Here is a 27,993-nt window from a genome sequence, read left to right on the forward strand (position 1 = left end):
CAAAGGTGGATCCACATCGATCGACGAAACGTTTTGTGATTACCACAAATTTATTAAGGCGGTTAATAGCAATCCTAACAACTTCTTACATACAGCTCTGGCAAAGAGCATCCGATAAATATTTAGCCGCGCCGCATGTAATCCTATTGGGCAGTCTCCAGTTAGAGCACCTGTAATTGAGGCGAGATTTTCGTTGCTAAGAGCAGAAGTGTCAGAAGGATTTCGAAGTCGCATAAGTTCTGGTTGTTAACCAGCGCATGCTGAGCTCACTGGTGATCCTAAGGTCCAACGCCAGAACGCAAGCAGATACGGGATAACCGATTCGACTTTAAAACGGATGAAATTGGGGAAAGCATGCCCTCTCTAGCCAGCTCATCGGCTTTGAAGTTTCTAGTGATTCCGCTGTGACCGGGTGCTCATTGGAGTCTAATATGCAAGAAGTATGAAGCTATTGCTAAAGAGGTCATGATAGGAAATCAACGCTGCTATAAAAAATAGTTGGCACAAAGTGAAAAAGAAAACTTAAATACTTTTTAAGAACCCTGATATTAACGTGATTCGAAGGAAAACGCCAGATTGACCAGTTTTGTCTTTATTTTTTTATACTTACGAAAATATTTTGACATGTTTTGTTCAATAACCAAATTTTTGTGTAGAAGTTATATATTTTCAAAAAATTTTCCCGTTTCACTGGTGTATGTACTATGTTAAAAGAAATTTCGCATATAAATTGGTTTTGAGAATATTAAGTATCTTGGAAGAACTACTTTTTAAGTATATACAAGTACATACATTTTTAACGATCTTCTCCGATAATATACGATCCTTTTTTACTTAATGTAAAATTTCAAATATTTTTGACATTATAAATTGACGCTATACATTTAATAAATAAACGCACATTGGTCCTAAACAAAACTCTCGAAAAGTCACTTAAAATTTCTTCAGTTAAATTTGTATCTACGAAATATCTCTTGAACAATGTAGGATCATTGTGCGTTTTAACTATTATGAAATTCTTTTTGTACTTAAAACTGAAGGTATTCAAGCATTCACTTAGTACCGAATACCTCCAAATGATCACTGAACAACTTCGAGTTCTTTTTAAACACTTAAGTACTTTTAAGTGCCCATAAATTAATTAATTCCGATACTGTTAAAAAAGACTTGGTAGATTATAACGGTATACACATAAATACAAATCCAAGAACAATTAATTATTTTTGTTAGCTAAAAATATTAACTATTATATACAAATATTTTTGTTTTTGTAAATAGGTTTTTACTCAATTTTTTACTAATCGCTACTCAACATTATTTTCTAATTAGTTAGTTATTTTTTTCTAAAATTTATATATTTCACTATCTCAAAGTACTTTGTATGTGTGTGAATTACAAAAACCAAGTATTTAATTAATTGTAAAATACATTAAATAATACGAAAAAAATATTTAAAAATCTTTAAAAAGCAAAATAAATGTAAATAATTATCGTTTTCTTTTATAGATTTTAGTTTTTTTAATATTCGTTTGTTTTTTTTATAAATTTTATAAATGTTAGCATGTCAAACGGAGAAATGTTCATTGTACAGCACCAACAACACCAAATGTAATTAAATGCAATAATATTCATGTTCCAAACATTTATTGCACAATTTCTTTTTGTTCACAGTTATTTATATTCAAATGTATATTATGCACATACTATATATATTTTTTAGTTTGTCTCCTACGAATTTTTGTTAAAACGCTGTCATTAAAGTTTGTGCGGATATACACATTATAGTGTCACAAACGACTAAAAAACAATATTCGTTACGTTCAAATTTTCTGTGGTCTTGTATATATGTGAATGTATAACAGCTGTATATAATCTCCAACAAAGATGTATATAGATTCTGAGCTCTGTTCCTCATCTAGTTGAAGAGAGAATATACAGTTTTTGTTTTAATTTTTGGTTTTTAACAAACAATTTAGATTATGACCGCAACAGTGGAAACAGTTTCCGAACAATTGGACTTAGCTTCCATCCTGCCGGCGGATAGAGCTATAGCACGCTCTATAACGCTCTCCGATGCGGATGTTGGTGAGTTCTAAACTAGGAACACGCACACGCCTAAGACACTCAAACACACTCACAAAGAGAGATATAGAAAGCGAGATATACATATGTAGCAGAAAATATTATAGAGAACAAAATCTTAATTGTATACACAAAGTGAGCAGAGAGAGATACAAAATTGTAAACATGCCTTTTAGGCATATACTATACTACTTGAACCACATTTGTTTTATTCAAAATTATTCTCAATCCGATACTTAACTTTACTTACTACAAATAGTCAAATAAGGGGTTTCATGGGGTACAAACATAAACTATTAACAAAGAAATTCTGAAATTTTTGGAAAAGAATATTTTAAACTCGACCATTGCAACGCCATTTCCGGTGACCCTTCGTAAAAAAGATGCCCCCGCGTTGGTAGGATAAACCCTTACAGGATCATCTAAAGTAAAAAAATAAGTATTTTAGTTAAAACCTGAACTTGGACAAAGGAAAAAACTAAAAATTGGATTTTTGGCAGACATTTTTACAAAAAAATTAAAATTTTGCGACACTTTTTTTCAAATAGTTGTAATCGTAAAAAATATTTTGTCCAAGTCTTTAAGAATTGTATCTCAAAGATCTGTGTAAAATTTCATGAAAATCGGTTGAGGAGTTCTAGACAAATCTTGCCAACCGACTTCATAAACACAGTTTCGAGAAAAACGCGTTTTAAGACGGCGCACTTAGCCTAGATAGCCTCGAGCACACAAGTTCTCAAGGGTGTATCTCTGAAACTATTACCCGGATCAACTTGAAACTTTATAACAGTATTCCAGAGGTATTTTATAATTTGTCTTATTAAATAGATTTTTTGAAACCCCATAAGGGACTTTACTTTAAAAGCAGAGTTCTGAATATGTTAAGCTCTAGCTCTCAACAGGTTCACAAGTGACATCCCTTATCAATCCACAAATACATTATGGGGACCGTAATTTCTTTCTGCAGCTTCTTCGAGTACACAGTTTACTTAAATTTAGTAAACATGAATTCAATGTACATATATAGTATGTGTTATATTGGGTCTAAGTCGTAACAAAGCCAAAATAGCAGAAAACTTTTTCCAATAGAGTTAGTGTAAAGTTGGCTTATAACTTTAAGGCCCCTTCGTTTATCGAGTAATCGTGAGACTTTTGTCATCCCTCCTCTCTGTTTTTATGCCAACGCTCAATTGAACCACTCGATTGAAAATTACACTCACCCTTATCACACGTCATGAAAACCGAAAATAGGGTTTCATAGTACCCAAAAAGCATTCCACATCATAATAAGTATAGTTTCGTTTGCGAATTAATTGATACTCATCTCTCTCTCTTCACAGGTAGTGCCAATGTAAGCGTAACGAGAGCCTCTGTGCTTGGCGAAAATGGCGGAGCAAATGGCAGCACAGGTGGTGGTGCCGGAGAAAATGGCAGCGTATCCGATGAAGAGGAGGACGAAGAAGAGGGTGAAGATTTTTGGCATACTTCGGTTGGTAAATTTAAATTTACATTGGATCAACTCCCACAAACACTACAGTATATACACCAACTATTAACCGTGAGTCGAATATTTTTCACTCGTTTTTTTGAAAAAAAAACATTTAGTAATTTCTTCTATTTCATATTCAGGAAATCCCTACTATAAAGAAACCTGAAATTCTGTATTATGTTCTACAATGTCTAAATGTAATGGCACTTCATGGCGACGCTCTAGCTAAAGCCGCACGTGAACATCGCGGCTTCTTTATATGGTGTCAGGAAAATTTACTTATTAAGAAGTAAGTTAATCTATATACTTCTAGAGTACTTCTCAAAGAAGTGTACAAAATTTCAATTGCCTCTCGTTTTTTCCAGCCTCTGGGGGCTTTGCAACGCCGAGCATTCTCACATCTGTCAAGCAAGCGTACCACTACTGCTACATTGTATCACACTCCCGCTGGGCTCGGATGTATTTTGGCGTGTGGTGCAGGAAGCATTTCACGACACCGATTGGCGCATACGATTCACAGCAGTTGAGCGAGTTACCGTAATTACCCGTTTCATGGACTCGACCCCCTTGCGCACCGAAGTCGGATTGCAGACGGCACTCGCTACCGCATTTTGTCATCTGATCGCCAGCATGGACGACATTAATGTGTATGTGGCGCAGCGGGCGACCCTCTATATTGGCACCATACATGACACGGCAATTCGGTCACTCCTCTTTTGCTTAGAATCGCAATTCGATTTGTTTATCGTGGACCGGCCGGTGGTGCTGCAATCTGTCTATCAGTTACACAACTCACTTTCGGATCGAAAAATCCTCAACTGGGAGTTCTTTTTGAATCGTTTCGATACGCTCTTTGTGGAGGCGCAAATTAATTTGGAGAAATGTGGTGATATTTCATATTTACGTGATTTACGTAATTCGGAGAATGGCAGTGAGGCGCTATCGTCTAAGATTTTGAAAGCGCGTGAGGCGTTGAGCCAATCAGACACCAGCGGTAGTATGGCAAAAACGCTAAGCGCCTCGTTTGGCACTAAATGGCCTTACAAGCGCACTATGTCTGCACCGGCAAGCATGATACCACGTCAGGACTCCAAATTTAGTAAGTATCAAAGTGAATAGTTAATTACAAATTGCGATTTGGAGACTTATGCATTTTCTTTTATTTAACGCAGTGCCCGAGAAGGAGAAGATTTATAGCCGCCAAATATCGGCGCCCATACTCAAGCGGAAGACTTCACGTTTCGGTTTGGGTCAGTTTTTAGGCTCTAGTGGCAATCAAGCCAATGTTTCTAGTCATAGTTATGCAACCAATAGTCATCCACCCACACAACATCCCCGCGCCGGTCACGCCCACTCTCATCCACATGCTTACCCTCACACCACACAACCCACAACTTCCTCGAAACATCATTCCACAGCTGCGGCTGCCCCACAACCCTGCCCTTTACATAATCCCGCTACATCAACGTCACATAGCAATTTCTTCTTCTCCTCCAATTCACCATCCACTTCCACCAACACTTTTGTTGCGCATTTTGCGCATTTCACCGGTAGTAGTGCACATCCCCCACCAACATCACAACAACAATCTGTAGCTACAATATCAACTTTAGCTTCCTCAGCATCTCATAGTCAGAGCCATCAGTATTTAGTACATTGCGTAGCGCCCACACCTAGTCAAACGTTCACAGCGCATAGTCCACTGCCGACGTTGCGGGAAGCAGAGCTGCCGCAAACGAGCGTACAAATGTTATCAACACAAAAGACGTCACTACCACCACACCAGCCGCATCACACCTCCTATCATTCACACTTTCAAAAGCATCCGTCCGCACCGAATTTGTTGCCACCGCCATCAGCAACATCGGTCCTCAGCCCCAGTCCCACAACGACCAATAATCCGTTCCTTCACTGCACTTGTGGCGGAGCTTCGGGCGGTGTTGGTGTTGGTGCTGGTGCTGGTGTTAGTGGTAGTGGCGCCACCGCCGTAAATGCGCCTACAACGGCATCGGCTCACCAAGGTAGGTTGTAGTGCATGCCATCCTCACCTCCGCTCCCCCAGTAACAGGCGAAATGCCACTGCGTTTAAGTAGTTATTCATTTATGTTTCCTTTTTCTGATTGGCATTCGTTTTTGTCTTCGTTTTCTTGATTTTTAATTGGAATTATGCTGCGCAGAAGCTCGTGTTATGAGTGTGTCGTTCATATGAATTCGGCCATACGTCTCAAATAATAATTTTAAATTACCAACAAACTACTACAGCATCACATTCTACACAGATTTTATTAAAGAAATAAATAAATTGATCAGAAAACATCGTTCGATTGTGCGTTTTGAACGACATACACATACACACTGTCTCTACAATACTCCATGCAACCATTATCGATGTTTCTATGTCACTATCTTCTCTGATGTATACTGCCGCCCCTGTTCGTCATGAAAATCTTCAACTTTTAATCTGCATGCTACTTTTTATATGGCCGTTGAACTGGCTTGACTCCGGATTGTAAATATATGTATGTATTTCGTGTTCTTTGGTGTTACTTTGCTTCATCAGAATCTCTGAGCAGATAAGTTAAACACTTCAATTACCTTTAAAACCAAAACCTGGATGCCTACTCGTGCTCATGATACATGACTCAGAATTTTATCACTCAGCACACTTTCTAACCTCAAATAAGAGACATGACAATACGTCTCACTCCTGTAAACGCTTTCACTAGTTTCGAACTGTTCCAACTTGTTGCACCCAAGTTGTGGTTATTATTATTATTATGGGTCGGCTCTATGATCTAGTGTGGCGAAAAGATGATGCTTTTAATCTTGTGATTTTTGTTGAGAGGATACAAGCTTAGGATTCTTTTTAATGCATTTTTTAATCTTTGATCCAGGAAATTCTGTATACATACAAGTACATAGAAATGTTGATACAGACGGAATACTTGTTATCGAAGGAATCTTCAATTTTATTATTATAAAAAATATATTAAAAACTAAACAATTTCTGCCAAACTATTTACAACTTTTAACATAAGCCACATCTGAAACATGCATATTATAATCATGAATTGTAAATCTTCCATATACTGGTACTATTCAAACCTGCACAAACGTAAGCTCATATTCTAAAACTGATTCGCTGAGCTCCTGCATAGCCTGGCCTAGTCATTTCCAGAAATATATGTAATATTCGATTATCCTGGTAGTAGTCCCTTCCTTCTGTAGTTTTCAGGTTTTGAAACGCGTACGACGGACTAATATTACCTTCTTAAATTATGCCTACTATTTTTAGTTTTTATTTATATTCCAACGTTATTTTGTTAACTTTATGTTACAAACAATATAAGTATGTATATTTGAGCTTTTTTCCTTACGATATCTTATTTTATTTCATGTACTTGGTGTTCTACAACTCATTAGTAAATGTCTCACCACATATTCATACGCATGTTTGATCTCATTTGGTGTCTAACGGTTTCAGTCAAAACTCGTATTAATCTTTAATTATTGTACGAGTTTATTAATGTCACATTCTACCAACTTGAAGTCGCCTTGTCGCTACTTTGCTGAGGAGCTCAACCAGCTCGAAACTTTGAATCCAAGTTTGCTCAGCCACGCAGTGGTTCGAGTTGGAAGATTAATTAATTATGTGTTGTTCTTCCCAAAAGTGCCAAATCAGTGTGTACTTCTGTACTGGTATGTATGTATTTTCATAAGCTTGCCTATATATGTATGTATATACATAGATATATGTGTCTATATAGCCAAACAATGGATGTATTATTTAATGAAGCTGTAAATACAAATTTCGCTATGGAATGACACTTAAACTCTAGTGTCCTATTTGAAACTCCTTAAGTGCTACAGAAATATAAAAGTAAATTACTTTTCCTCATACAGACGGACATATTCACTCTCTGGGTGGCATTAATGATGACAACCTCATTGGATTGCTAAGTCGCATTACCGAGCTGGAAGAGTCCGATCGTGAAACAATTCATTTGCTCGTTTTTCTGCTCATGCAGTTCATGTCGCGCACCGATCAGGCATTCCCCTCGGAAGATAAACCGGTATCCAAGACACAGAATATTGTACTCAAGCATTTGTTTTTGCTTTTGGGGCACAATCAGATTGATAAAACTTTCCACACAACGCCGGAGAATCTACGGTAACCAAAATGCACGAATTATCACTTTAAATCAAAGATTTATAATTTTTCTTGCGACATTCCTTCAGTGTTTCGGCAGTCTTCAATGCATTCCTCGCAAATCTACCACAAGTTTTGGATCAAAACCACTTGATTGGCGGTCTAATACTTCCCTCGATAATGCAGATCATATTGTACGCACCGAATCCCAGTAATACGGCTGCTGATTGCTATCAAAATTTGGTTTTCAATTATTCACTTTGGTATTTGGAGCAATATCCGCGTCGCAATTGGATGTTAACTGTACTGGTGGTGCTCTACAAGTATTCCTACACCCAGCCACCGTATAGCGCGTACGTGATTTCAGCAATGCGCATGGTTATGAACAGTTTGCGCAATCATTTCCATCAATGTCGCCGCATACCAACCACCACGATATTGGATATACAAGGTACATCACGTTCACGCGACGTTAGTCAACCCTCTTTGGGTACAGATCCTGATGAGAAGGATCCTAGTCCACCAGCTAGTCCAATGTTTCCGTCGGAAGGTACTAGCGCGGCATCAAAGAGTAAAGGCCAAAATGTCGCTTTCACACCAAAACTACAACACGCATTCCGTAAGTACAATGACTCTAGTTTGGAAGCGGATGAGACGGAATCTGAACTAGTGGCAATACCGGAAAGTGATTTGTCGGACAGCACTTTGCATGGCAGCAGTGCACCGGTAACTATTTTGAAAGTATTTGATTTGGCAATAAAGAAATATATATGTATGTATATTTTCCACCAGGGTTCTTTTGACGATACCGTACATTTCGAAGAAACATCGTTGACAAAGGGCGATATGCAGAGAGCACGAGCAGCCCGTGCCATTGAGTATGAAGAGGTAAGTGAACATACATACATACATATGTTTATTTAAAAACTTTTTTTTTCACATACCGAATGTGTGGACACATGGCTGACTTTTTGCCAAAATTATCAGTCAATCTGTGAAATATACAATATTATTAAAATTCGAAGAAAATGTTTCTTTGAAAATATTATACCATTATGTCAAAACTGAGTTCGATCGCGTCAGTATTTCATATAACCCCCATATATCTAATTTAAAAATTTTCGAACTCCCAGTTGACTTTGTACCACATACATATGTAGATGATTTTAGTACAATTTTCCCTGAAGTAAAATAAAGTAATAAAACTGAATCTATGACTTTACTTGTTAAAATATTTATTATTTTCAATTCAATTAGAAAACATCGAGGGCACAACATAAGTCGTTGATTACTACCAAAACTGGAGATACCTATACTACGAAAATTAGAACTACCGGCGGTCAAGAAGCTGTTAGTACCACTGTTGTTACCACACAAGCCCGTCATAGTCTTCAAGAAGGTGTACGTATGATCGTTACCCCTCTCGTTGGCACAGATGCGGCAGCCGAGACCGCCATTGTAAGTCCCCCAGTTGATGTGCACCGCGCTATCACAGTCCGAAATAAATCGTTAGAGAACGCTGCCGCTTCGACATCGAAGATGTTTGCTGCAATTGCCACGAACCATCTTAAAGCATTGGGCGCGCTACAAGATATACAGGCCAAATCTAGCGATAGTAACTCTAAATCGCTGACATCCAGTAATGGCAATCGCTCAACGAATAGCAGCACTGAGAACTCAGGCAAGTGTCCACAACAATTACCACCAGTTACTTCTCAGCACGTACAAAATCAACAGCAACAGCCACCACATCATCCGCCTGCTTCTTCGAAAAAGCCTATTGGGCGGCACAAGACTATTGTCGAATGCAGTGCTGGCACTTCGTCCTCATCGACCGGCACGGATGACTCAAGACTGAGCGCCAACCATAAGAAACCAGCAGGCAAATCGCTAAAACGTTCGGACAAAGCATACGGCTCACCCGATTCCCCGCTCTCCAAGATGAGCGTCATGCCGAACCCAGTCGATGAGGTGGATACCACAAAGTTACCGGCACCAAAAAGTATAGCAGCACTGGAAATACCCACGCCAGAACGTTTACTGCCTATTGGCACGCATGAGTCGGTCGGTGGTTTAATCGACCGTTTGCGCGACGGTCTCAACTTACCGGATATAAGTCATTTGAAACAAGATAGCCTCGATGTATCGGATAGCACTAAAGACGACATAACACCCAGTAGTCGTACTACATCACCACGTCGTCTCATCAAGCAAGTAGCACTGGAATCGCCACCAAATGCGAGCGCCGCCGGTCAACAGGATCTGCATTCTTCCATATTAAAAAGCGTTACTCAGGAGGTGAAGACAACAACCAGCGCTACGGTTACTGCAAGCACAAGTGGTGTGCATAACGCAACTAAACCAGAAGCCCCGAAACGTCCGCGTCAGAAATTAGCTCCCTTCAATATGGACGCTAGTGCCATGCCGGATATACGTTCACGCTTCGCTGGTGCATGGCCACCGCCACCATATCAACCCCCTGAAGAGTTGGACGATGATCTGGATGATGGCATTGAAAATGGCAATGGTCATACTGGTGCGGCAGCGCAGCCAAATCGTGTGGTAAGTGTGCTTTTGAATTCGACAATGCTTCTATTAACTTATTCTAAGAACTCACAAGATTTTCTGGTAATAAGCACTGAGAATCAAACTTGCATTTTCTTTTTATAAAACAATGTGTAGTTATAATTTCTGTCTCTTAGTTCTGATCCATGTACACATGACCATCCTTTCGTCAAACTTTAGTCCCTTCGTTCTTGTAATTCTTGACTACCTTTTTTCCTAGAGCACTAGACGCGTTGGCGATTATACGATTTGTGACCGTTGCACCGATTGTGGCGCACTCATCGAAGAGTATACCGACGAGGATATTGGCATATTGATAGTCATATTAGGAACTTTCATTCATCGCGAGCCGGCAATGGCAGCGCCATTTCTACCTGAAATACTAACCATAACCTCGAGGTTAGTAAATAATTTGTGAAGAACAAGTATAATAAAATCGCAAAAATTTCTTCACCAGAATCTGCTTGACGTCTACGCACTCCTGGCAGGGCGAGAATGGACCAGCATTGGTTTGCAGCGCTCAGGCTGTGTCACTGCAATTTATACGCTGTGTTCTGCATCAGCTGGCACCCAACGGCATCTTTGTACAAGTTTTTCAAACTCAAGTGAAGAGTAAGAGAGATACATACTAATACTTACATATGCTTATGATTAATATTCAATAATCTTCACAAAGTGAAAGTGCGTCACAACTCGTTCCGCAGCATTGCACGAGCTCTACAGGACTTTCAGGAGCTCAACGCCACACATCCCATTTATATGGTCTGCGAATCTCTGCAATCGAAGAAATCGCTCCCAGTCGAGCAGTTGCCGGTGATCTTCCGCAATATGGCCGAGTATTTGCATTGCGTGCCAACGGAACTGACCACCGGCCCAGGTGTTTGGCAGCAAGCGATGCAAGCCATGGAATCATTATTGCGTCAAGTGATTGTGTTGCTGCCAAATCTGGCCAATCCCGAACATCTGCTCGACATAATGGTAGCCACTTTGAAGATGAACATTGTGCCAAAAACCCTACTTGATCCCTACTCCAAGATAATTGGCTTTTGCGTGCAGAATACGAACTTAGAATACCACTCTTTGTATGATCTGTGCACACTCAATATGCGCTCGTTTTCCAAAGATCGCGATAAGATGCTGCTCTGTCGGCAGCTGATTTTCGAGTTCGTGCAGGCATTGAAGTTTAAAACTAACATACCAGATAACAACTTGTTGATGATCATCGGCTTTGTGCTGCATGATGCTGGTGGCACGCTGCCACCGGGCACTATAATTGGCTTTCCGGAGGCCCCGCCACCCTTAACTACCAATGCCGCGGATTGTATGCGTCAGTATGTCAACGATGTTATAGATTTCCTAGCCGACTTTCACACACTGAGTAAAATCAAGGTGAGTCCTACATATACATACATATGTTTCATTCCGCCAACTCATAAACTCGCATACCCATAAGAACTTCAAAAATGGACAAATACAAAATGGACTTGGCGAAGACACGCTGGGTGGCGTTTTGAAGGGAGCTGTGGCACAATACTTGGCGCTGGAAATGTCACGTGGTAACACACGTGACAATAAAAGTAGTTCGCGTTATTTGCCCTGGTTGAATAATGCACCGTCGTCGCTGCAGCAAGGGTGAGTCCTAGTAAAGATTCTCGTAGTCATGCAAATGTCAGCTAGCTATTCACTCTTGTTCCACAGTCCCAAAGAATTCACGGAGTGCGTTGGCCACATGCGTCTACTCTCTTGGTTGCTGCTCGGCTCACTTACACACCTAGCGCTAACACAGCGCCGCGATGAGCGTCACACCATACCCATACCATCACAGCAGGTGCCACCAACCGTGCCACCGGCAGCAGTGCATTACCAGCACCATCATCAGCAGCCCAGTGGTATGGCGCCATTTGCAATGCCGGTCTCACAGGAGTCATCTTGCCACATTGCGGATCACATCCAGGTGATTTTTGCCGGTTTCGCCGAGCAGTCGAAGACGTCGGTATTGCATATGTCATCCCTCTTTCACGCCTTCACTCTGTGCCAACTATGGACTGTGTATTTGGAGCATGTTGCTCGCTCCTCCAGCAACGCAGAAGGCAACACCATGGGTGTACTCTTCGAGTTTTGGGCCAAAGTGACACCGTGCATTTTGCAATTGGTTTCGCATGCTCGTCCACCAAAAGAGAGTTCCGGTAGTGGCGTCGGTGGTGCAGGCATAGCCGATTTCACGCAGAACCCAAATGCAAAAGTGAGTTAAAATATATCTTTATTATTGTCAACACTATTTGCTTTATAGGTATTTAAGGAACAGTCAACCGTTTTGGCGGTTGTTCTTGATTTGACAATTATGCCAGCAATGCTAACAGGTCCTCAAGGAGAAGTTATTTTTACTGGGCTAGATCTCACGCAAAGCGATGTTATAAGTGTAGGTTTGAGGGATTGTGTAAAGAAGTTGTCAGGGGGAACCCATTGCAAACAAAAGAGTTTAACCTGCCCCAATAATCAGACAACTGTGGTCGGGGTTCAAGAAGTATCTCCAACTCTTCGTCTGTTGTTGTTGAGGTTATCAAGACGTTCTTAAGGGCAAGGCGCAAATTAATGACATTCAGAAAATCAACGAAAGGTCCAGGAAGCTTGTAGTTTCGAGGGAATTGGGGTTCAAGAAGTATCTCCAACTCTTCGTTTGTTGTTGTTGAGGTTATCAAGACGCTCTTTAGGTCAAGGCGCAAATTAATTGACATTCAGATCATCAACGAAAGGCCCAGGAAACATTCTGTTTCGAAGGCGTGTTTGATGATTGGCTTCCATAGGGTATGCAAAGAGGAGGTTATTGCACGCAGGACATATATATGGTATGTAATTTTCATAACATCCGGCTCTACGTTTCCGAATTTGTTCAGGATTTATCCGCCCAAGGGCTATTATTTCGGGTATCAAGCTCTGTTTGGATCAGTAAGTAGTAAGTTGAGCTTGTCGAAGCTTGATCCGAACCCGGCCGCGTTTTTACAAAACCACATAAACGACTATTGTCATAAGCAAGCTCACAGGAAGTGCTAACAACACCGGCGACACAAGTCTTCGCGATTGTGCAAATAGCACCTTGTTCGCACACATCGCCGTCAGTGTGACGAGCTGGGTCGATGTAGCCATGCCTATATTAAGCGAACCCACACAGTCCCACAGTTTTTGCGATATCGACCTACAATTTTGACCACGATCTTTCCTTCCCAAGAGACTGCCCATTTGTCAGAACCGCCGATATTGGACCACTTTAGCGTAACTGCCATACAAACTGGCAAACTAGCTTCAGTGGCACCGAAGTTAACGTTTACCTTGTTTTTATCTTAATTTCTTTTAATTTAACTTGTACGCTAATATCCCCAAATTTTATAATATAAATTACACTCATATTACTTTTTTATTTATTATACAGAGTCCCAATGCGAAGGTGAGTTAACCCTATATAATTTATCTATTTCTTTGATTTTAGAAAAATTTCTTACAAATATATAATTTAGAAATATAGTTTGTACATTCCATTAACTTTTTTTAAATTTCCTTTTATAAAAAAATATTTTGTAAGTTTTTTAATATATCTACTATTATTTAACTTTATGTTTATTGTGCTATAAACATTTTTTCATAAACAAACCTATACAATAAAACAATAATACTTTCAGCTCTCCGAAATGGTGAATCTTCATTTTCTTAGTCTTCTCGAAGCACTCAAGGAGACTAATTCAACAATTTTAGGCAAACTTTTGCCGCTGTGGAGTCCGGTCTTGTCCTCACAAACACAGGTGAGCAATTTTGGTTTATAAAAAAATGTATTTTGTTTTAATTACAATTGTTTTAATTCTAATTTTTTTTATATAATTTTTTTTATATAATTTTTTTTTTATATAATTTTTTTTTTATATAATTTTTTTTTATATCATTTTTTTTATATCATTTTTTTTTATATCATTTTTTTTAAATACTATTTGTTTTAATTTTAATTTTCCATTATAAATATTTTTTTAATTTTTTGATGTATCACACGAATATTCAATTTACAGCTATCTAAAACGCTCCATGTACGTTTGCAAAATGTACGCGATAATGCGCCCGACTTTGAGGAGCAGCAAACACACCCTTCGGACGCATTACTGAAATGGCTGCAGCGACTACAATTTAAAATGGGTCAAATCGAGCTGCAAGCCTCGACAGCAACACAATTTTATTCCATTTAAAATATATGCAACTACATATGTGTAATATAAGAAATTCTATAGTATTGTGTGGTTTATTGAGACCAGAGCACAGCTTTCAACAATACATACATATTTAAGTAGAAAAAATTAATTGTGTTTGCTTAAAAGCTGCACCTTAAAGTCTTAACAATAACTTAAGCGAAATCTTAAATGTTACATGGTTTAACTACTGAGTGTCTACATACATACTTACATAGTTGTGTTGTTGAATATCGAACATAGAAAATTCGTTTACAAAGAAACAATTAATAAAGTAACGTTCAAATAATATAGACGCTGTTGTTATTTATAGTGAGGCAACTAATTGTAGATCGTATATGTAACACCGCCACCAGACTTTTCCTCATCCAGTGGATCATGCACCTCATCGTCTTCGTTGAACTTTTGTTCACCTTCGATATGTACCGATGGTGTGCGATATGTAGTGAAGGCAGTTTTAGATTTCAGCTCTTCCTCTGTAGGCAATTTCAGGTCACGTTGTTCGAGACGCGCTATACGTGCAGCCAAACGCTCCTCGGCTTGTTTTTCTTGCAAAGACTATAAAAGATGAGATGAGGTTTCCTAACGTGGTCATAATAGAAATCAAAATTATACGTACTTTTAATTTTGCCAAATAATCGGTTTGTAACTCCACCGAATCAAGTAATGTCAACATCTTTGCGCCACTGTGTTGTATAAGAGGTGGTGTTGCGGCAGTAACTTCCCAATGTTTGCCTTTTTTTCGTAGGCGCTCCTTTGCCGGATCGTGCACATCTGATACAGTGGTTTTGTAAGGTTTGAACTTTTCGCGTTGTGGAGCTACTTGCAACTCAGTTTTCGCCACAAGGTAGCGTACATGTTCCTCTACCTCCGCTAGTGACGGCGTGCTACTGCGACTATCTTCACTAATTAAGCTTACTTTAGATGATGTAGGTCTTTCAGTGAAGTGCTGTATCTTTGATTTTATATTTGTTAACTTTTCGCCGACATCTATTTCAACAACCTGGACATCCACGACTTTATCCGTTTCGCTTTCATCTGTCAGTGTTGAATCTGTTTCAGTTAAATTCGCTTTCGAACATGTTGATATTAAATTCTCAGACTCTGCTTTAAAAGATTCGATCTCAGCTAAATCATCTTCTGTTATTAACTTAGGCTCGGGTGGTAAAATTTTTGTTCGTCGTTCGTGCATTGTGCATTGGGCAATCACGCGTAATGGATCTAACTCTGCTTCGTCATCGCTATCAAGAATATCGTCTGTTGGATCACCATTTTGTTCACCATTTAAGTGGCCGTTCCACTCCAGACGATTGAGTACATCTTCGCCCTTAGAAACAATGTTTAATTCTGAGAACATGTTTGCCGCTTCATCAATATTATTTCGTCGATCAAGCTCTTCTATTACTTTGTTGTAGAAATCTTCTATGCGTTTTCCTTTATCTGGCAGCCGTTTTAAGTTGGCTCTGTATAAATGGAAAATTCATATCCCTCATTGTATGCACATAATTTTTGTACTTACTTGTTTGCCAGTAACTTGCTTTGACGCTCCTTGAGATCTAACAGTTCCAAACGAGAAAGTTTCGTTAAATCTCTAACAGCATTATCTTGTTTAATAGTGGGTGCAACGGCAGGAATTCTATTCATAGGTGGGCGACTTATTGTAGCCATTTTATACAAATTATTATTTTGAAAATTATATTTTTTAAATCACGATAAAGTCGATTTACATTAAATATTACAATTTCGTACGTATGATAATTGTAATAAAAAAACCGCCACAGAATATAAACAGCTGGTCGTAGTGATGCTGCCAATAGATTTGTTTAATGTTTGTGTTATTCATCCATTTCTCTGAAATAATAAAAAAATTACTATATAGAAGTCCTAAAAATTTGAACTATGACAATCAATATTAAATTAATATTCAGGAGAGCGGCTTTTCCGAAAACGTGCACCAATTTTCACGGGAAATGTCTTAAAATTCTTGTTTTTAATTCCAATTTACGAATATACATATATGGCGCGATACCTATTTTTATGCTTTTTTGTATGTTTTTATTTGACTTTCAATAATTCATAAACAGATAAACACATGTATGATTTGCGCATCGTTCGTAAATTCTTATTAGAGTTTTCCATCATATAAAATTGAGACATTTTTGTTGGTTGATTTGCATCAGCTGCACTTTAAATTTTGACATTTGCCACATTGACTTGTTCAATTGCTGGAGTGCAAATATTTATAACTTTCAGCGATTTCATCAGATTTTTCACAAATATTAATCAACGTTATAGGTAATTAGGTCTCTAAATAACATTACCCACAAGTAAATTAACAAAATAAAAGAAATTAAGATGACGGACCAAGAATTGCTAACACAATTCCAGTTGCTGGGCATGAGCGAACAAAAGGCCAAAGAAACGCTAAAGAATGCGAATGTGACGAAAAATTTGCAACTGGCACTAGCTGAGGTAAAAGGTGCTCCACCCGGCGAAGGTGTTGGCATGTTGCTTTATCACATGGCTAGTAAAATCAAGCCGCAAAACGCTCATGAATTGCCATTAGTCACTCGATACATTGTTGACCGTAAATTAGATACGACTTTGAGGGTGGAGGCGGCACTTGAATATTTATTGAAAAATGTTCAAAAGAAAGGAGCTTCTGTTAATCTAAAAGAGTTTGATGAATTTTGTGGAGTAGGTGTGGTTGTCACTCCGGAAGAGATCGAGCGTATAGTGCAAGAACAAATAAAATTGCACAAGGATGCCCTCCTGGAGCAGCGTTATCACTTCAATGCATTTAAAATTATGCAAGAAGTGCGTGCACAGCTCAAATGGGCTGATGCGAAATCTGTCAAAGCCGCGATTGACGTTGAGATATTCGATTTACTTGGTCCAAAGACTGAGGAAGATTTGAAACCACCACCAAAAACTGAAAAGAAGAAAGAAAAACAAATAAAAACGGCTACAGTGACGAAGGCTAGCAATGAATCGGCATCGAATTCGACAAATGATAATACGGAAAGCAGTGACGGTGCTTCTACTATCGCTGAACTAATGAAGACAAAAGTACATCTGCATGCACCCGGGGAAAATTATAAAACTGATGGTTATGTGGTAACAGAGCACACTGAACGCCTATTGAAGGAACACCTTAAAAAGACAGGTGGTCGGGTACAAACTCGTTTTCCCCCTGAACCCAACGGTATTCTTCATATTGGCCACGCAAAGGCTATTAACATCAATTTCGGTTATGCAGCTTCCAAAGGTGGCATTTGCTACCTACGTTATGATGATACAAACCCTGAGAAAGAAGAAGAAAAATTCTTTGTCGGCATACGCGACATGGTCGAGTGGTTGGGCTATAAGCCTTACAAAGTAACACACTCTTCAGACAACTTCCAACAGCTATACGACTGGGCTTTAGTACTTATACGCAAAGGATTAGCGTATGTGTGTCACCAGACAGCCGATGAAATGAAGGGATTTAACCCAAAGCCTAGTCCATGGCGTGAACGACCCATTGAAGAGTCATTGCAGTTGTTCGAGGATATGAAAAACGGAAAAATTGATGAAGGCGCAGCAACGCTACGTCTAAAGCTAACTTTAGAAGAGGGTAAAATGGATCCAGTTGCCTACCGTATTAAATTTATACCTCATCACCGTACTGGAAATGACTGGTGAGTATATTAATTTTCGAACTAATATGTTAACGATAGTATAATTTCTTTCATTGATTATTGATAGGTGCATTTATCCTACATATGACTACACTCACTGCCTATGTGATTCCATCGAAAACATCACTCATTCACTGTGTACCAAGGAGTTCCAATCAAGACGTTCTTCTTATTATTGGCTTTGTAATGCTCTGGAAATATATTGCCCAGTTCAATGGGAGTACGGTCGACTTAACATGAACTACACTCTTGTCTCGAAGCGCAAAATAGCTAAGCTCATCACCGAACGTATCGTCAATGATTGGGATGATCCACGGTTGTTCACCCTAACTGCACTACGTCGTCGTGGCTTTCCCTCGGAAGCGATCAATAACTTTTGTGCTCAAATGGGCGTCACAGGCGCTCAGATGTCGGTAGATCCAAGTATGCTGGAGGCGTCAGTGCGAGATGTACTTAATATAAGTGCACCGCGAAGACTTGTGGTTCTGGAGCCACTTAAAATAAATCTCGCGAATTTCCCACATGAACAATCCGTAGAAATAGAGGTACCTAACTTTCCGCAAAACCCCGAATTAGGTAGTCACCGGATTGTATTAGATCGTGTAATTTATATAGAAAGAAGTGATTTCAAAGAGGAGCCTGAAAAGGGATATCGCCGCCTATCTTTAAATCAAACTGTTGGGCTGAGGCACGCCGGTTTGGTTATATCGGTTAAAGAGGTGAAGCGTGATCCGCAAACTGGAGCCGTACTTGAACTTACTTGCGATTGCATACAGGCAGAGAAGGCAGAAAAACCGAAGGCATTTATACAATGGGTTTCTCAGCCAGTCAAATTGGAAGTAAGGCTTTACGAACTCCTATTTAAGCATAAAAATCCAGAAGACACAAATGAAGTACCTGGTGGGTTCCTTTCCGATATAAATCAAGATTCCTTGACCGTATTGGAAGCATATGCTGATCGCGCATTGTCTAGCGTAAAAGTGTACGACAAATTTCAATTTGAACGAATAGGATTCTTCTCAGTAGATCCTGATACTACGAAAGACCATATTGTTTTTAATCGTACAGTGGGATTGAAGGAAGATGCTGGCAAGAAATGATAATTAAACTTAACAACTCTTCAATAAAGTGATGCTCTAAAAACAAAAATGATAACATATTGCATATTCAATTGAGTTTTTTTATTACAAAACCTATACAAGCTTACAGCATAAATATCCTTTTATTTTTTTCCCTCCACCATAATAATGTGATAGCCAAATTTCGTCTTTATGGGAGGATCGGTATACACCGGGTTGTTAACATTCGATATGGGCAAAGCAAACGCCGCATCTTGGAAAGGTCCCACCATGGCACCACGAATTTGCCAACCTAAGTCGCCACCTTGTCGCGCCTTATCCTCACTGTAAGCTGCCGCTACTTCTGGGAATTTTTGACCAGCTTTTAGTTTTTCCAAAGCCTCTAATATTTTTCCTTGCTTTTCACAGAGAATATGCCGCACTTTTACTGCATTTCCGCCTTTCTTTTCCTTACCTGTGCAACGTTAAATTATAACTAGCAAATAAGTAAAATATAATGTTACTACCTTTGTCATCACCGGTTGCGGCAGCACCTTTCTTGCTTCCAGATGATTTGTTATCCTTGCCGCCCTTTGCATCCTTTTTTGGTGGCATTTTATAAATTGTTTATTTCTATACAGCTGGCTGGCTGGCTTATTATAAAGAGGAAACTTGAAAATTGTAGGTTAGATCTTGTTGACAGCTGACTTTTTAAGCTGCCATATTACATTAATACGTAATTCCAAAATCCTAAAATTTATTTACAAAGTAGTAATAAGATCAATATAAACTGAATATAAATTGTTATATACTATTTTTTGAACACTTGCGACATTATTAGAAATATTACAACTTTGAATAATTACCAATTACGGGTTAACAATAAAACCATAAACTTTCCAACGTCTATATGCACCTTAAGGCTTCACTGACGGCATGCTGCTCTACCTGTCAAAATTTATTTCAAAACACGTTCTTTTCAATAGATGTTTTGCAAAAGTTAAGTTTCTTAGTTTTCAATTTCTATTAAGAAATTTGAAAAATGGGCACCTCAAAAAAATTTGAAATCGATTTAATTCCGGAGGATTTGGAATTCGGAGTGTTCTCCAATGAAGAAATAAAGAAGCTGAGTGTTGTTAAAATTATTACTGGTTTAACATTTGATCCTCTTGGCCATCCTTTGCCCGGAGGTTTATATGACAACTTAATGGGTACATATGGTCGACGAATGGAACCATGTGCTACATGTTATAACATGCAGGCATGTCCTGGCCATATGGGTCATATTGAGTTAAACGCACTGGTGTTTAATCCTTTTTTTATTAAACTAGTACAGAAAATGTTAAGTATTTTTTGCTTGAACTGTTTCAAGATACAACTCAAAGGTATGTGTATATATATTCATTAACAAGCAATTTCAATAAATACAAATTGAATTTTTTACAGATCATGTTTGTGACGTGCTGACTTTGCAATTACGTCTCATAGATGCGGGGTATATTGTTGAAGCACAAGAACTTGAAATATTTAAATCGGAGATAGTGTGTCAAAATGAAGAGCGTTTGGTGAAAACTGAAGATGGAAATTACATTCATCCTCGGATAGCGGCAATGTTTGAGCTGTTAAAGAAAGGTATAACTATATATAATTTTATGTTCAAAATATACAAAATATTTATGTCTTTAAATCATAGGAGCGTCTAATGCATGTAACAATACAAAAACTTCATGTGGAATACGTTCGGCTCTGGTTCATGCTGCTCTTCAACGTGTGCCTTTTAAGAAATGTATACATTGCGAAAAACCCTTGCGCAACATTCGTTATTTGTATCGAAAACTAGTTTACTACATCACAGCAGCGGAAATGAAAAATTCGTAAGCGATATTTTTTTTATATTTTTAATACAATCACATAATGTTATGTTTAAAAAACGTCTACTTAGTATGCCGGAAACACAACAAACTATGGGTCAAAATAAATCAATTTTCGCTGATGAATGCCGAAAGTTTCTGAGACAAATATATGACAATTACCCGGATTTGTTAAAACTATTGTTTCCTCTACTGAAACTAAATGCAAGTGGAAATGAATCGCCCGTAGATATATTTTTCATGGACACTATACCAGTAATACCGCCCAAAGCGCGACCACCCAATATATTACATGATCAGATTGTTGAACATCCACAAACTGGAATTTATAGAGCTATAATTGAAAATAATTCTGTGCTACGTGTGGTCATGAAGCATCTTAAAGGGCTGAGAGAAGAACTTACAGAAGAGGCACAACGTGTATACGAAACTACAAGAGGCAAATCCCCATATGAAAAATTGTACAATGCTTGGCAAACGCTACAAACTTCGGTAGATTTGTTATTGGACATAACAGCTAGCAGAGATTCGCCATCGAATCAAGGACTTAAACAAGTTTTAGAGAAAAAAGAGGGCTTAATACGCAAACATATGATGGGTAAGCGCGTTAACTATGCGGCCCGTACTGTTATTACGCCCGACCCAAATATCAACGTTGAAGAAGTCGGTATACCAGATATTTTTGCACGCAAGTTAAGCTACCCCGTGCCAGTAACCCCGTGGAATGTCGCCGAACTGCGGAAAATGGTTATGAACGGTCCCGACATACACCCTGGGTAAGCGAAATTGTTTAATACTTCTATTCGTCATCAATGAATTCATTATTTTCTATCAGCGCAAATTATATACAAGATGAAAAAGGCTACACGACGCTTATACCAGCAGATAATGCAGCAAAGCGAGAGAGCATGGCAAAACTACTATTCAACTATCCTGAAAATGGTATTAAAGTAGTGCACCGGCATGTTCTCAATGGTGATGTGCTCCTGCTCAATCGACAGCCATCACTTCATCGACCATCAATAATGGCACACAAGGCACGCATTTTGCCCGGCGAAAAGACATTCCGGCTGCACTATTCCAATTGCAAAGCGTATAACGCTGATTTCGATGGCGATGAAATGAATGCGCATTTCCCACAAAGTGAAGTAGCGCGAGCAGAGGCTTATAATTTGGGTAATGGGAGCGAAAACTATTAAATCTACATTAATGATATATTTGTAACTCCTAAATAAAATTCTAAAAATTTATTTATTTTGCAGTCAATGTGGCAAGTAACTATTTGGTGCCTAAAGACGGCACACCTTTGGGCGGCTTAATTCAGGATCATGTTATATCTGGCGTGAAATTGTCAATTCGTGGACGTTTTTTCAATAGAGAAGACTATCAGCAGCTTGTGTACCAAGGTCTCTCACAATTACGCGCCAAAATTAAATTGCTACCACCGACCATCCTCAAACCAACGGTACTTTGGTCTGGAAAACAGGTGAGTTGGTTGTTTGTTGTTAAGACTGGCACGGTTTAAAAAAGCAATGATATAGCCAGTACAACAACAAGTAATAAAATCAAGAATTATCAATTTTTGATAAATATTTTGCGTACCTAGGTTCTTTCGACAATAATTATCAACTTGATACCCGAAGGCTACTCACGCATCAATCTACATACACAAGCTAAAATCAACTCAAAAGTAAGCAAAAAAGATTCATCACTTCTAGCGTCACATATATATGTACAATCTAATTATTATTATTATTTTTTTTTAATCTATAAGCAATGGATCGTATCACCAGCACATGAAGCTGCTTGTGCGTCAGTGGGCGGCAGCGATTTATGTGAAAGCAATGTTATAATTCATAAAGGCGAACTGCTTACCGGTGTACTCGATAAACAACAATACGGCGCCACAACTTACGGTTTAATTCATTGCATGTATGAAGTAGGTGTGACTGCTATAGGTCTAGCTACACATATTAAATCTATTGAACTCTACCATTTTTACAGTTGTACGGCGGTGAGGTCTCGACCTGCTTGTTGACGGCGTTCACGAAATTGTTTACTTCTTTTTTGCAACGAGAGGGATTTACGCTGGGTGTGCAGGATATTTTAGTTACAGCCGAGGCTGACACACAAAGGCGTAAAATAGTTAAAGAATCACGAAAAGTGAGTGTAATGTGCCTTGATGGTGTAAACAATAGTCTTATCCTTATTGTAATAATTGTAGGTTGGTGACGCCGCAGTTGCTGCTGCATTGGATTTGGATGAGATACCGTCGCTGGATGTGCTTGTTGAAAAAATGGAAGAGGCCTATGCGAAAGACCCAAAATTCCGTGTTATCTTAGATCGCAAATACAAATCGTTGCTCGACGGTTACACCAACGACATAAATCGTACTTGCTTACCCGGTGGACTCATATCCAAATTTCCACAAAACAATTTACAATTAATGGTTCTCTCCGGCGCAAAGGGATCTATGGTCAACACTATGCAGATCTCCTGCTTATTGGGGCAAATTGAATTGGAGGGCAAACGTCCGCCGCTCATGATATCTGGAAAGTCATTGCCGAGCTTCACAACCTTTGAGACGTCACCAAAATCGGGTGGTTTCATTGACGGCCGTTTCATGACCGGCATACAACCACAAGATTTCTTTTTCCATTGCATGGCCGGTCGTGAAGGTCTTATTGATACTGCTGTGAAAACATCGCGTTCGGGTTACCTGCAACGTTGTCTGATCAAACATCTAGAAGGTCTTAGTGTTGGCTATGATATGACGGTTCGCGATAGCGACAACAGCGTTGTACAATATCTGTATGGCGAAGATGGATTAGACATACTCAAATCAAAGTTTTTCAATACTAATTTCTGCATGCAATTTTTGGCACTCAATTACACAGCAATTATTCACTCAAACGAGCTGAAAAATATCAAAGACGAACAGACACTCATGAAGATAGCTCGACATGTGAAGAAAATACGAAAATGGCATAGTAAACGTGAAGATAAAAACATAACGCACGAAACGAAGAGAATACAGTCGGCATTCACTGATTTCTCAGCCGATGCACCAACCAAAGCGAATGCACTTGAGCTGAATCCCAAAAACGGACGCAGCATGGATTATGAATACAAACGAAAGCTTTGGCGTAAAGCTGATGTCGAAACGAAAGAGCAATATGAAAAGTCAAGCACACGTTGTCCCGATCCCACAACATCTCTTTACAGGCAGGACAACTGCTACGGCAGTGTTTCTGAGCGACTAGAAAAAATCGTCGATGAATATATGAAAAAGTATCCAAATAGTAAAGCGGCAATTGACGACATAATTTACTTGAAAAACATAAAGGCATTGGTGTCGCCGGGTGAACCAGTCGGCTTATTAGCCGCTCAGTCGATTGGTGAACCTTCGACGCAGATGACACTGAACACTTTCCATTTCGCCGGTCGTGGTGAAATGAACGTTACGCTCGGTATACCGCGTCTGCGTGAAATTCTCATGTTAGCTTCGGCTAATATCAAAACCCCTTCGATGGATATACCAATAAAACCGAGTGAGGTTAAAGGCGCCAATAAGCTGCGAATTAAGCTGAATCGCGTTACTCTAGCGGATATATTGCAATGTAAGTTTAGCATAAAAACCACGAGATAAAAAAAATATAAATATATATATATATATATACATACATATTTCAGTTGTTAATGTGAAAACTAAACTGGTTCTTAAGCCTGAGCGCGCATATCAATACAAGCTACGCTTCCAATTCCTGCCCCGCGAAGCTTATCAGAACGATTTCTGCGTGCGACCAAAAAAGGTGCTAAAATATATGAGTGAGGTGTTCTTCAAGCTATTGTTCCGTGCCCTTATAAAGTCTTCAAAGAGCAAATCTTCTGTGTATGTTGCTCTTATATCATTTACATATAGTATATATTAAAATGCATGTATTTTTAGCATTGATATAAATGAAGATAAAGATGACGGCGATAAAAATTTGGATGAAGATGAATCTAGAAATGAAATGGGTGGCCAATCCAAAAGAGGGAAATCAACAAATGTCATCGATGTAGATTCGTCGGATGATGAACAAGCTGTAATTTTAAACTTACAATAATATAACCGAGTTATGTACATTAACATATATGCCGTATTTTTTCCAGAATGACGATGATGACGCGACTGGTCGTAAATTCAAAACACGGAAGCAAGATGAAACTGAGTATGACGATCCTGAAGTTTTGGAGGAAATTAAAGATGCTGATGATGACGAAGATATGGGTGACGCAGAAAATGATGACGAAGTTAACGAGGACGTAGGTAAATCCGATGCAGGCGATGCTATGGTGGAAAAAGTCCTCAGCAATGAGATGGTCCAAGAATATTCATACGACAAGGAGCTGCATCAGTGGTGCAAACTTACGTTTAATGTAAGTAAATACACTGCTACAACCGTATATAAGATATACATACATGCATACATATGTAATTATTCTCATGAAAATTTCAGCTTAACATGAAATACAAAAAGCCTGATATATCATCTATTATTCGAGAATTGGCTGGTAAATGCGTTGTGCATCAAGTGCAGAATATTAAACGTGCTATCATATATAAGGGCGACAATAATGCGCAATTATTGAAAACCGACGGCATTAATATTGTTGAAATGTTCAAGTACAATGATATTTTAGAATTAAATCGCCTTTACTCCAACGATATACACGCTATTGCCAGGACTTATGGCATTGAAGCGGCGGCGCAGGTCATAATTAAAGAAGTGACGAATGTTTTCAAAGTGTATGGTATCACAGTGGATAGACGACATCTCTCATTAATTGCCGATTATATGACGTTTGATGGTAGCTTCCAACCACTTTCACGTAAAGGCATGGAACACTCATCCTCACCATTGCAACAGATGTCATTCGAATCCTGTTTGCAGTTTTTGAAAAATGCTGCTGGCAGTGGACGTGCTGATGAGCTGAGTTCACCGTCAAGTCGACTGATGGTTGGTTTACCGGTACGAAATGGCACAGGTGCCTTTGAGCTATTAACAAAAATTTGTTAAAAATTAAAACGAAAGCTAAAAATTTAAACAAAATAAATAAATCACCTACTTTGTAATATATAAACTTTTTTATTTAGTTAGCGTTTCTTCTTTGTTCACTCGACAAAGACTGGCTGGCACATTTGGCTGGAATGAAGTGGTGAACGAGATTTTTATATTTTTTTATAGTGACTTTATTAATTTGTTTGCCTATGCTTTGTGAAAATCATTCTGATTCTTCAGAACTACTTAGATAATTTGACAGTAATGAAAGTCCGCCATTCTTAGCTTCAGCTGGTTTTTGACTATCTGTTGTTGTCGTCGATGATGCTGTAGCAGCCTGTTTAATCGTAGTTTCTGTTGTTGACGGAAGAATATTTGTGGTTTCCTTTGTTGTTAAAAGAGTAGTTGCTGCAGTGGGGTTTGATTTAAGAATGACAAGAGGAGTTTTACGTTTTAGGATCGGTACAGACTTTGTTGTTGTTGATTTAAATTTTATGCCATTAGCCATAGTTGGAAGATCAATTTTGGCTTTCTTGGCATCTGTCGATAAAATTGGCTCATCCTTAACTTCTTCAATAATTTCTTCAGCAACAATTTTGTTTCCGCTTTTACTTGTTTTAAAATTTATAGACCTATTTAGAAAATATTTTTTAAATTATTGATAATAAAATACGAGGAATTAGAAAAGCTTACTTCACAAACTCGTCATCTTCTTTTTCTTCGCGCTTTAATCTTTCTTGCTCCGATTCCACGTTGTTATATTGTTGCAGCATAGATTCGTAATCCACGTTGTGCTGACGTCGATTTAAGTCCCGTAACTCTTCCAACGATTCAAGCATTTCAATTTCATTGCGCGATTGCTGTGTCCTGTTTTCAAGCAACTTCATTGGATTATTCGCCTCTTCCTCACGTTCTTCCTCTAAGAAATGAGATTTAGTTGTAATGGAATTCATATACATTTATTTGACCTTACCTATTTGCCTACGAGCTTGTTCTTCGGCCAGTTTTAGAGCCATGAAATTTCGTGTAGCGCCTGCTTCAATTTCATAATCAGTGTTTTTCGGATCGGTTTTAAAGGAAATTTCCTGTAGACAACGCGTACACTTAATGTAAAAACGGTAAATACGTATTCCTAAATATGTTTCATTCTCAACATCCTCCTTTCGTGCATTGAATTTTTTCCCCTTATAGATATATTCTCCACAGGTCTTACATCTCATGTTAAATGGAGCCATTAAACGAACGGTATACTGTCTGTTCTTGGCCAATTTCATACGAGGAATCTTTGACGGATCAAAGTCCGGAGGATAATATTTCTGTAAATGCATTAATTATTAATATAGCATGTTGTGTAAATCTTTTGATTAATCTGACATACATTCAACACTTTCCGTTCAGACATTTTGCGGCAAGACTAAAATATTATAAGTGCACTGCAAATAATTCCGAATCAAATCACAGTTGTATTTCTACAGGACAATTAATATTTTTGGTAGAATTCTATAAAAAAAAAAGAAATAAATAAATAAGAAATGTTACAATGTTTATATTCAACCAAAAATATCTAGAGTTGAGAACCGGTAGTCGATAATTGATCAACGTAACTTTATTGAATCGACCTTGCCATACTTACAAATCGGCGCTTAACTCATTCGTTATTCTTAAATAATCAGAGTTCAACAATAAGTTAAATGTATAATAAAAGCTATTTTTGCACTATATTTTATAAAATAAATAATTAGTGTTGTTTTAGTGGATATATAAGTGAAAAATATAAGTGCAAAATTAATTTTATATCCAGAAAATACATAATTAAAATAGTGGTAT

The 27,993-nt window shown here is 38.5% G+C and overlaps 6 protein-coding genes across 13 annotated transcripts in view; 3 read left to right on the forward strand and 3 right to left on the reverse strand.

The window, feature by feature from the left end:
• LOC126751075 (protein unc-79 homolog) overlaps window positions 1–14,803 on the forward strand; it is a 34,172-nt gene extending 19,369 nt beyond the window's left edge. For 4 of the 8 annotated variants that reach the window (XM_050461003.1, XM_050461006.1, XM_050461005.1 and 1 more), the window contains 17 exons: window positions 1,977–2,085; window positions 3,423–3,640; window positions 3,712–3,860; window positions 3,937–4,670; window positions 4,744–4,821; window positions 7,475–7,742; window positions 7,811–8,447; window positions 8,514–8,609; window positions 8,979–10,283; window positions 10,507–10,685; window positions 10,744–10,898; window positions 10,963–11,675; window positions 11,740–11,918; window positions 11,985–12,528; window positions 13,714–13,728; window positions 13,961–14,080; window positions 14,339–14,803. In XM_050461003.1, coding sequence (XP_050316960.1) covers window positions 1,977–2,085; window positions 3,423–3,640; window positions 3,712–3,860; window positions 3,937–4,670; window positions 4,744–4,821; window positions 7,475–7,742; window positions 7,811–8,447; window positions 8,514–8,609; window positions 8,979–10,283; window positions 10,507–10,685; window positions 10,744–10,898; window positions 10,963–11,675; window positions 11,740–11,918; window positions 11,985–12,528; window positions 13,714–13,728; window positions 13,961–14,080; window positions 14,339–14,512 — 5,673 coding nt within the window. In that variant the 3' untranslated portion in view covers window positions 14,513–14,803. Of the gene's footprint in view, window positions 1–1,976; window positions 2,086–3,422; window positions 3,641–3,711; window positions 3,861–3,936; window positions 4,671–4,743; window positions 5,593–7,474; window positions 7,743–7,810; window positions 8,448–8,513; window positions 8,610–8,978; window positions 10,284–10,506; window positions 10,686–10,743; window positions 10,899–10,962; window positions 11,676–11,739; window positions 11,919–11,984; window positions 12,529–13,713; window positions 13,729–13,960; window positions 14,081–14,338 lie in introns of all 8 variants that reach the window. The other 4 variants (XM_050461010.1, XM_050461008.1, XM_050461007.1 and 1 more) reach the window with 2 other exon arrangements.
• Window positions 14,535–16,321, reverse strand: LOC126751076 (DNA-directed RNA polymerase II subunit GRINL1A). Its single transcript, XM_050461011.1, has 3 exons — window positions 16,032–16,321; window positions 15,132–15,975; window positions 14,535–15,070 (listed from the first exon to the last, which is right to left on the reverse strand). The coding sequence occupies exons 1-3, from the start codon at window positions 16,178–16,180 to the stop codon at window positions 14,834–14,836; spliced, it is 1,230 nt and encodes a 409-aa protein (XP_050316968.1). The 5' UTR covers window positions 16,181–16,321; the 3' UTR covers window positions 14,535–14,833.
• A 375-nt stretch (window positions 16,322–16,696) lies between these two features.
• LOC126758410 (probable glutamine--tRNA ligase) lies at window positions 16,697–19,363 on the forward strand. The gene is made up of 2 exons (XM_050472672.1): window positions 16,697–18,192; window positions 18,260–19,363. The coding sequence occupies exons 1-2, from the start codon at window positions 16,868–16,870 to the stop codon at window positions 19,290–19,292; spliced, it is 2,358 nt and encodes a 785-aa protein (XP_050328629.1). The 5' UTR covers window positions 16,697–16,867; the 3' UTR covers window positions 19,293–19,363.
• On the reverse strand, window positions 19,358–19,924 carry LOC126758419 (peptidyl-prolyl cis-trans isomerase NIMA-interacting 4). The gene is made up of 2 exons (XM_050472686.1): window positions 19,778–19,924; window positions 19,358–19,725 (listed from the first exon to the last, which is right to left on the reverse strand). Exons 1-2 carry the CDS (start codon window positions 19,863–19,865, stop codon window positions 19,415–19,417), a joined length of 399 nt encoding a protein of 132 aa, XP_050328643.1. The 5' UTR covers window positions 19,866–19,924; the 3' UTR covers window positions 19,358–19,414.
• A 289-nt stretch (window positions 19,925–20,213) lies between these two features.
• LOC126751349 (DNA-directed RNA polymerase I subunit RPA1) lies at window positions 20,214–26,248 on the forward strand. Its single transcript, XM_050461551.1, has 14 exons — window positions 20,214–20,635; window positions 20,697–20,882; window positions 20,944–21,124; window positions 21,193–21,897; window positions 21,957–22,297; window positions 22,384–22,607; window positions 22,728–22,811; window positions 22,896–23,060; window positions 23,126–23,284; window positions 23,346–24,741; window positions 24,815–25,013; window positions 25,071–25,209; window positions 25,277–25,543; window positions 25,624–26,248. The coding sequence occupies exons 1-14, from the start codon at window positions 20,293–20,295 to the stop codon at window positions 26,182–26,184; spliced, it is 4,950 nt and encodes a 1,649-aa protein (XP_050317508.1). The 5' UTR covers window positions 20,214–20,292; the 3' UTR covers window positions 26,185–26,248.
• An 85-nt stretch (window positions 26,249–26,333) lies between these two features.
• On the reverse strand, window positions 26,334–27,740 carry LOC126751355 (splicing factor YJU2). The gene is made up of 5 exons (XM_050461563.1): window positions 27,722–27,740; window positions 27,545–27,666; window positions 27,140–27,482; window positions 26,860–27,085; window positions 26,334–26,798 (listed from the first exon to the last, which is right to left on the reverse strand). The coding sequence occupies exons 2-5, from the start codon at window positions 27,566–27,568 to the stop codon at window positions 26,390–26,392; spliced, it is 1,002 nt and encodes a 333-aa protein (XP_050317520.1). The 5' UTR covers window positions 27,569–27,666; window positions 27,722–27,740; the 3' UTR covers window positions 26,334–26,389.
• Window positions 27,741–27,993: the final 253 nt, after the last annotated feature.

The sequence above is a fragment of the Bactrocera neohumeralis genome, chromosome 2 (genome assembly GCF_024586455.1).
Source record: "Bactrocera neohumeralis isolate Rockhampton chromosome 2, APGP_CSIRO_Bneo_wtdbg2-racon-allhic-juicebox.fasta_v2, whole genome shotgun sequence".
NCBI lineage: Eukaryota > Metazoa > Arthropoda > Insecta > Diptera > Tephritidae > Bactrocera > Bactrocera neohumeralis.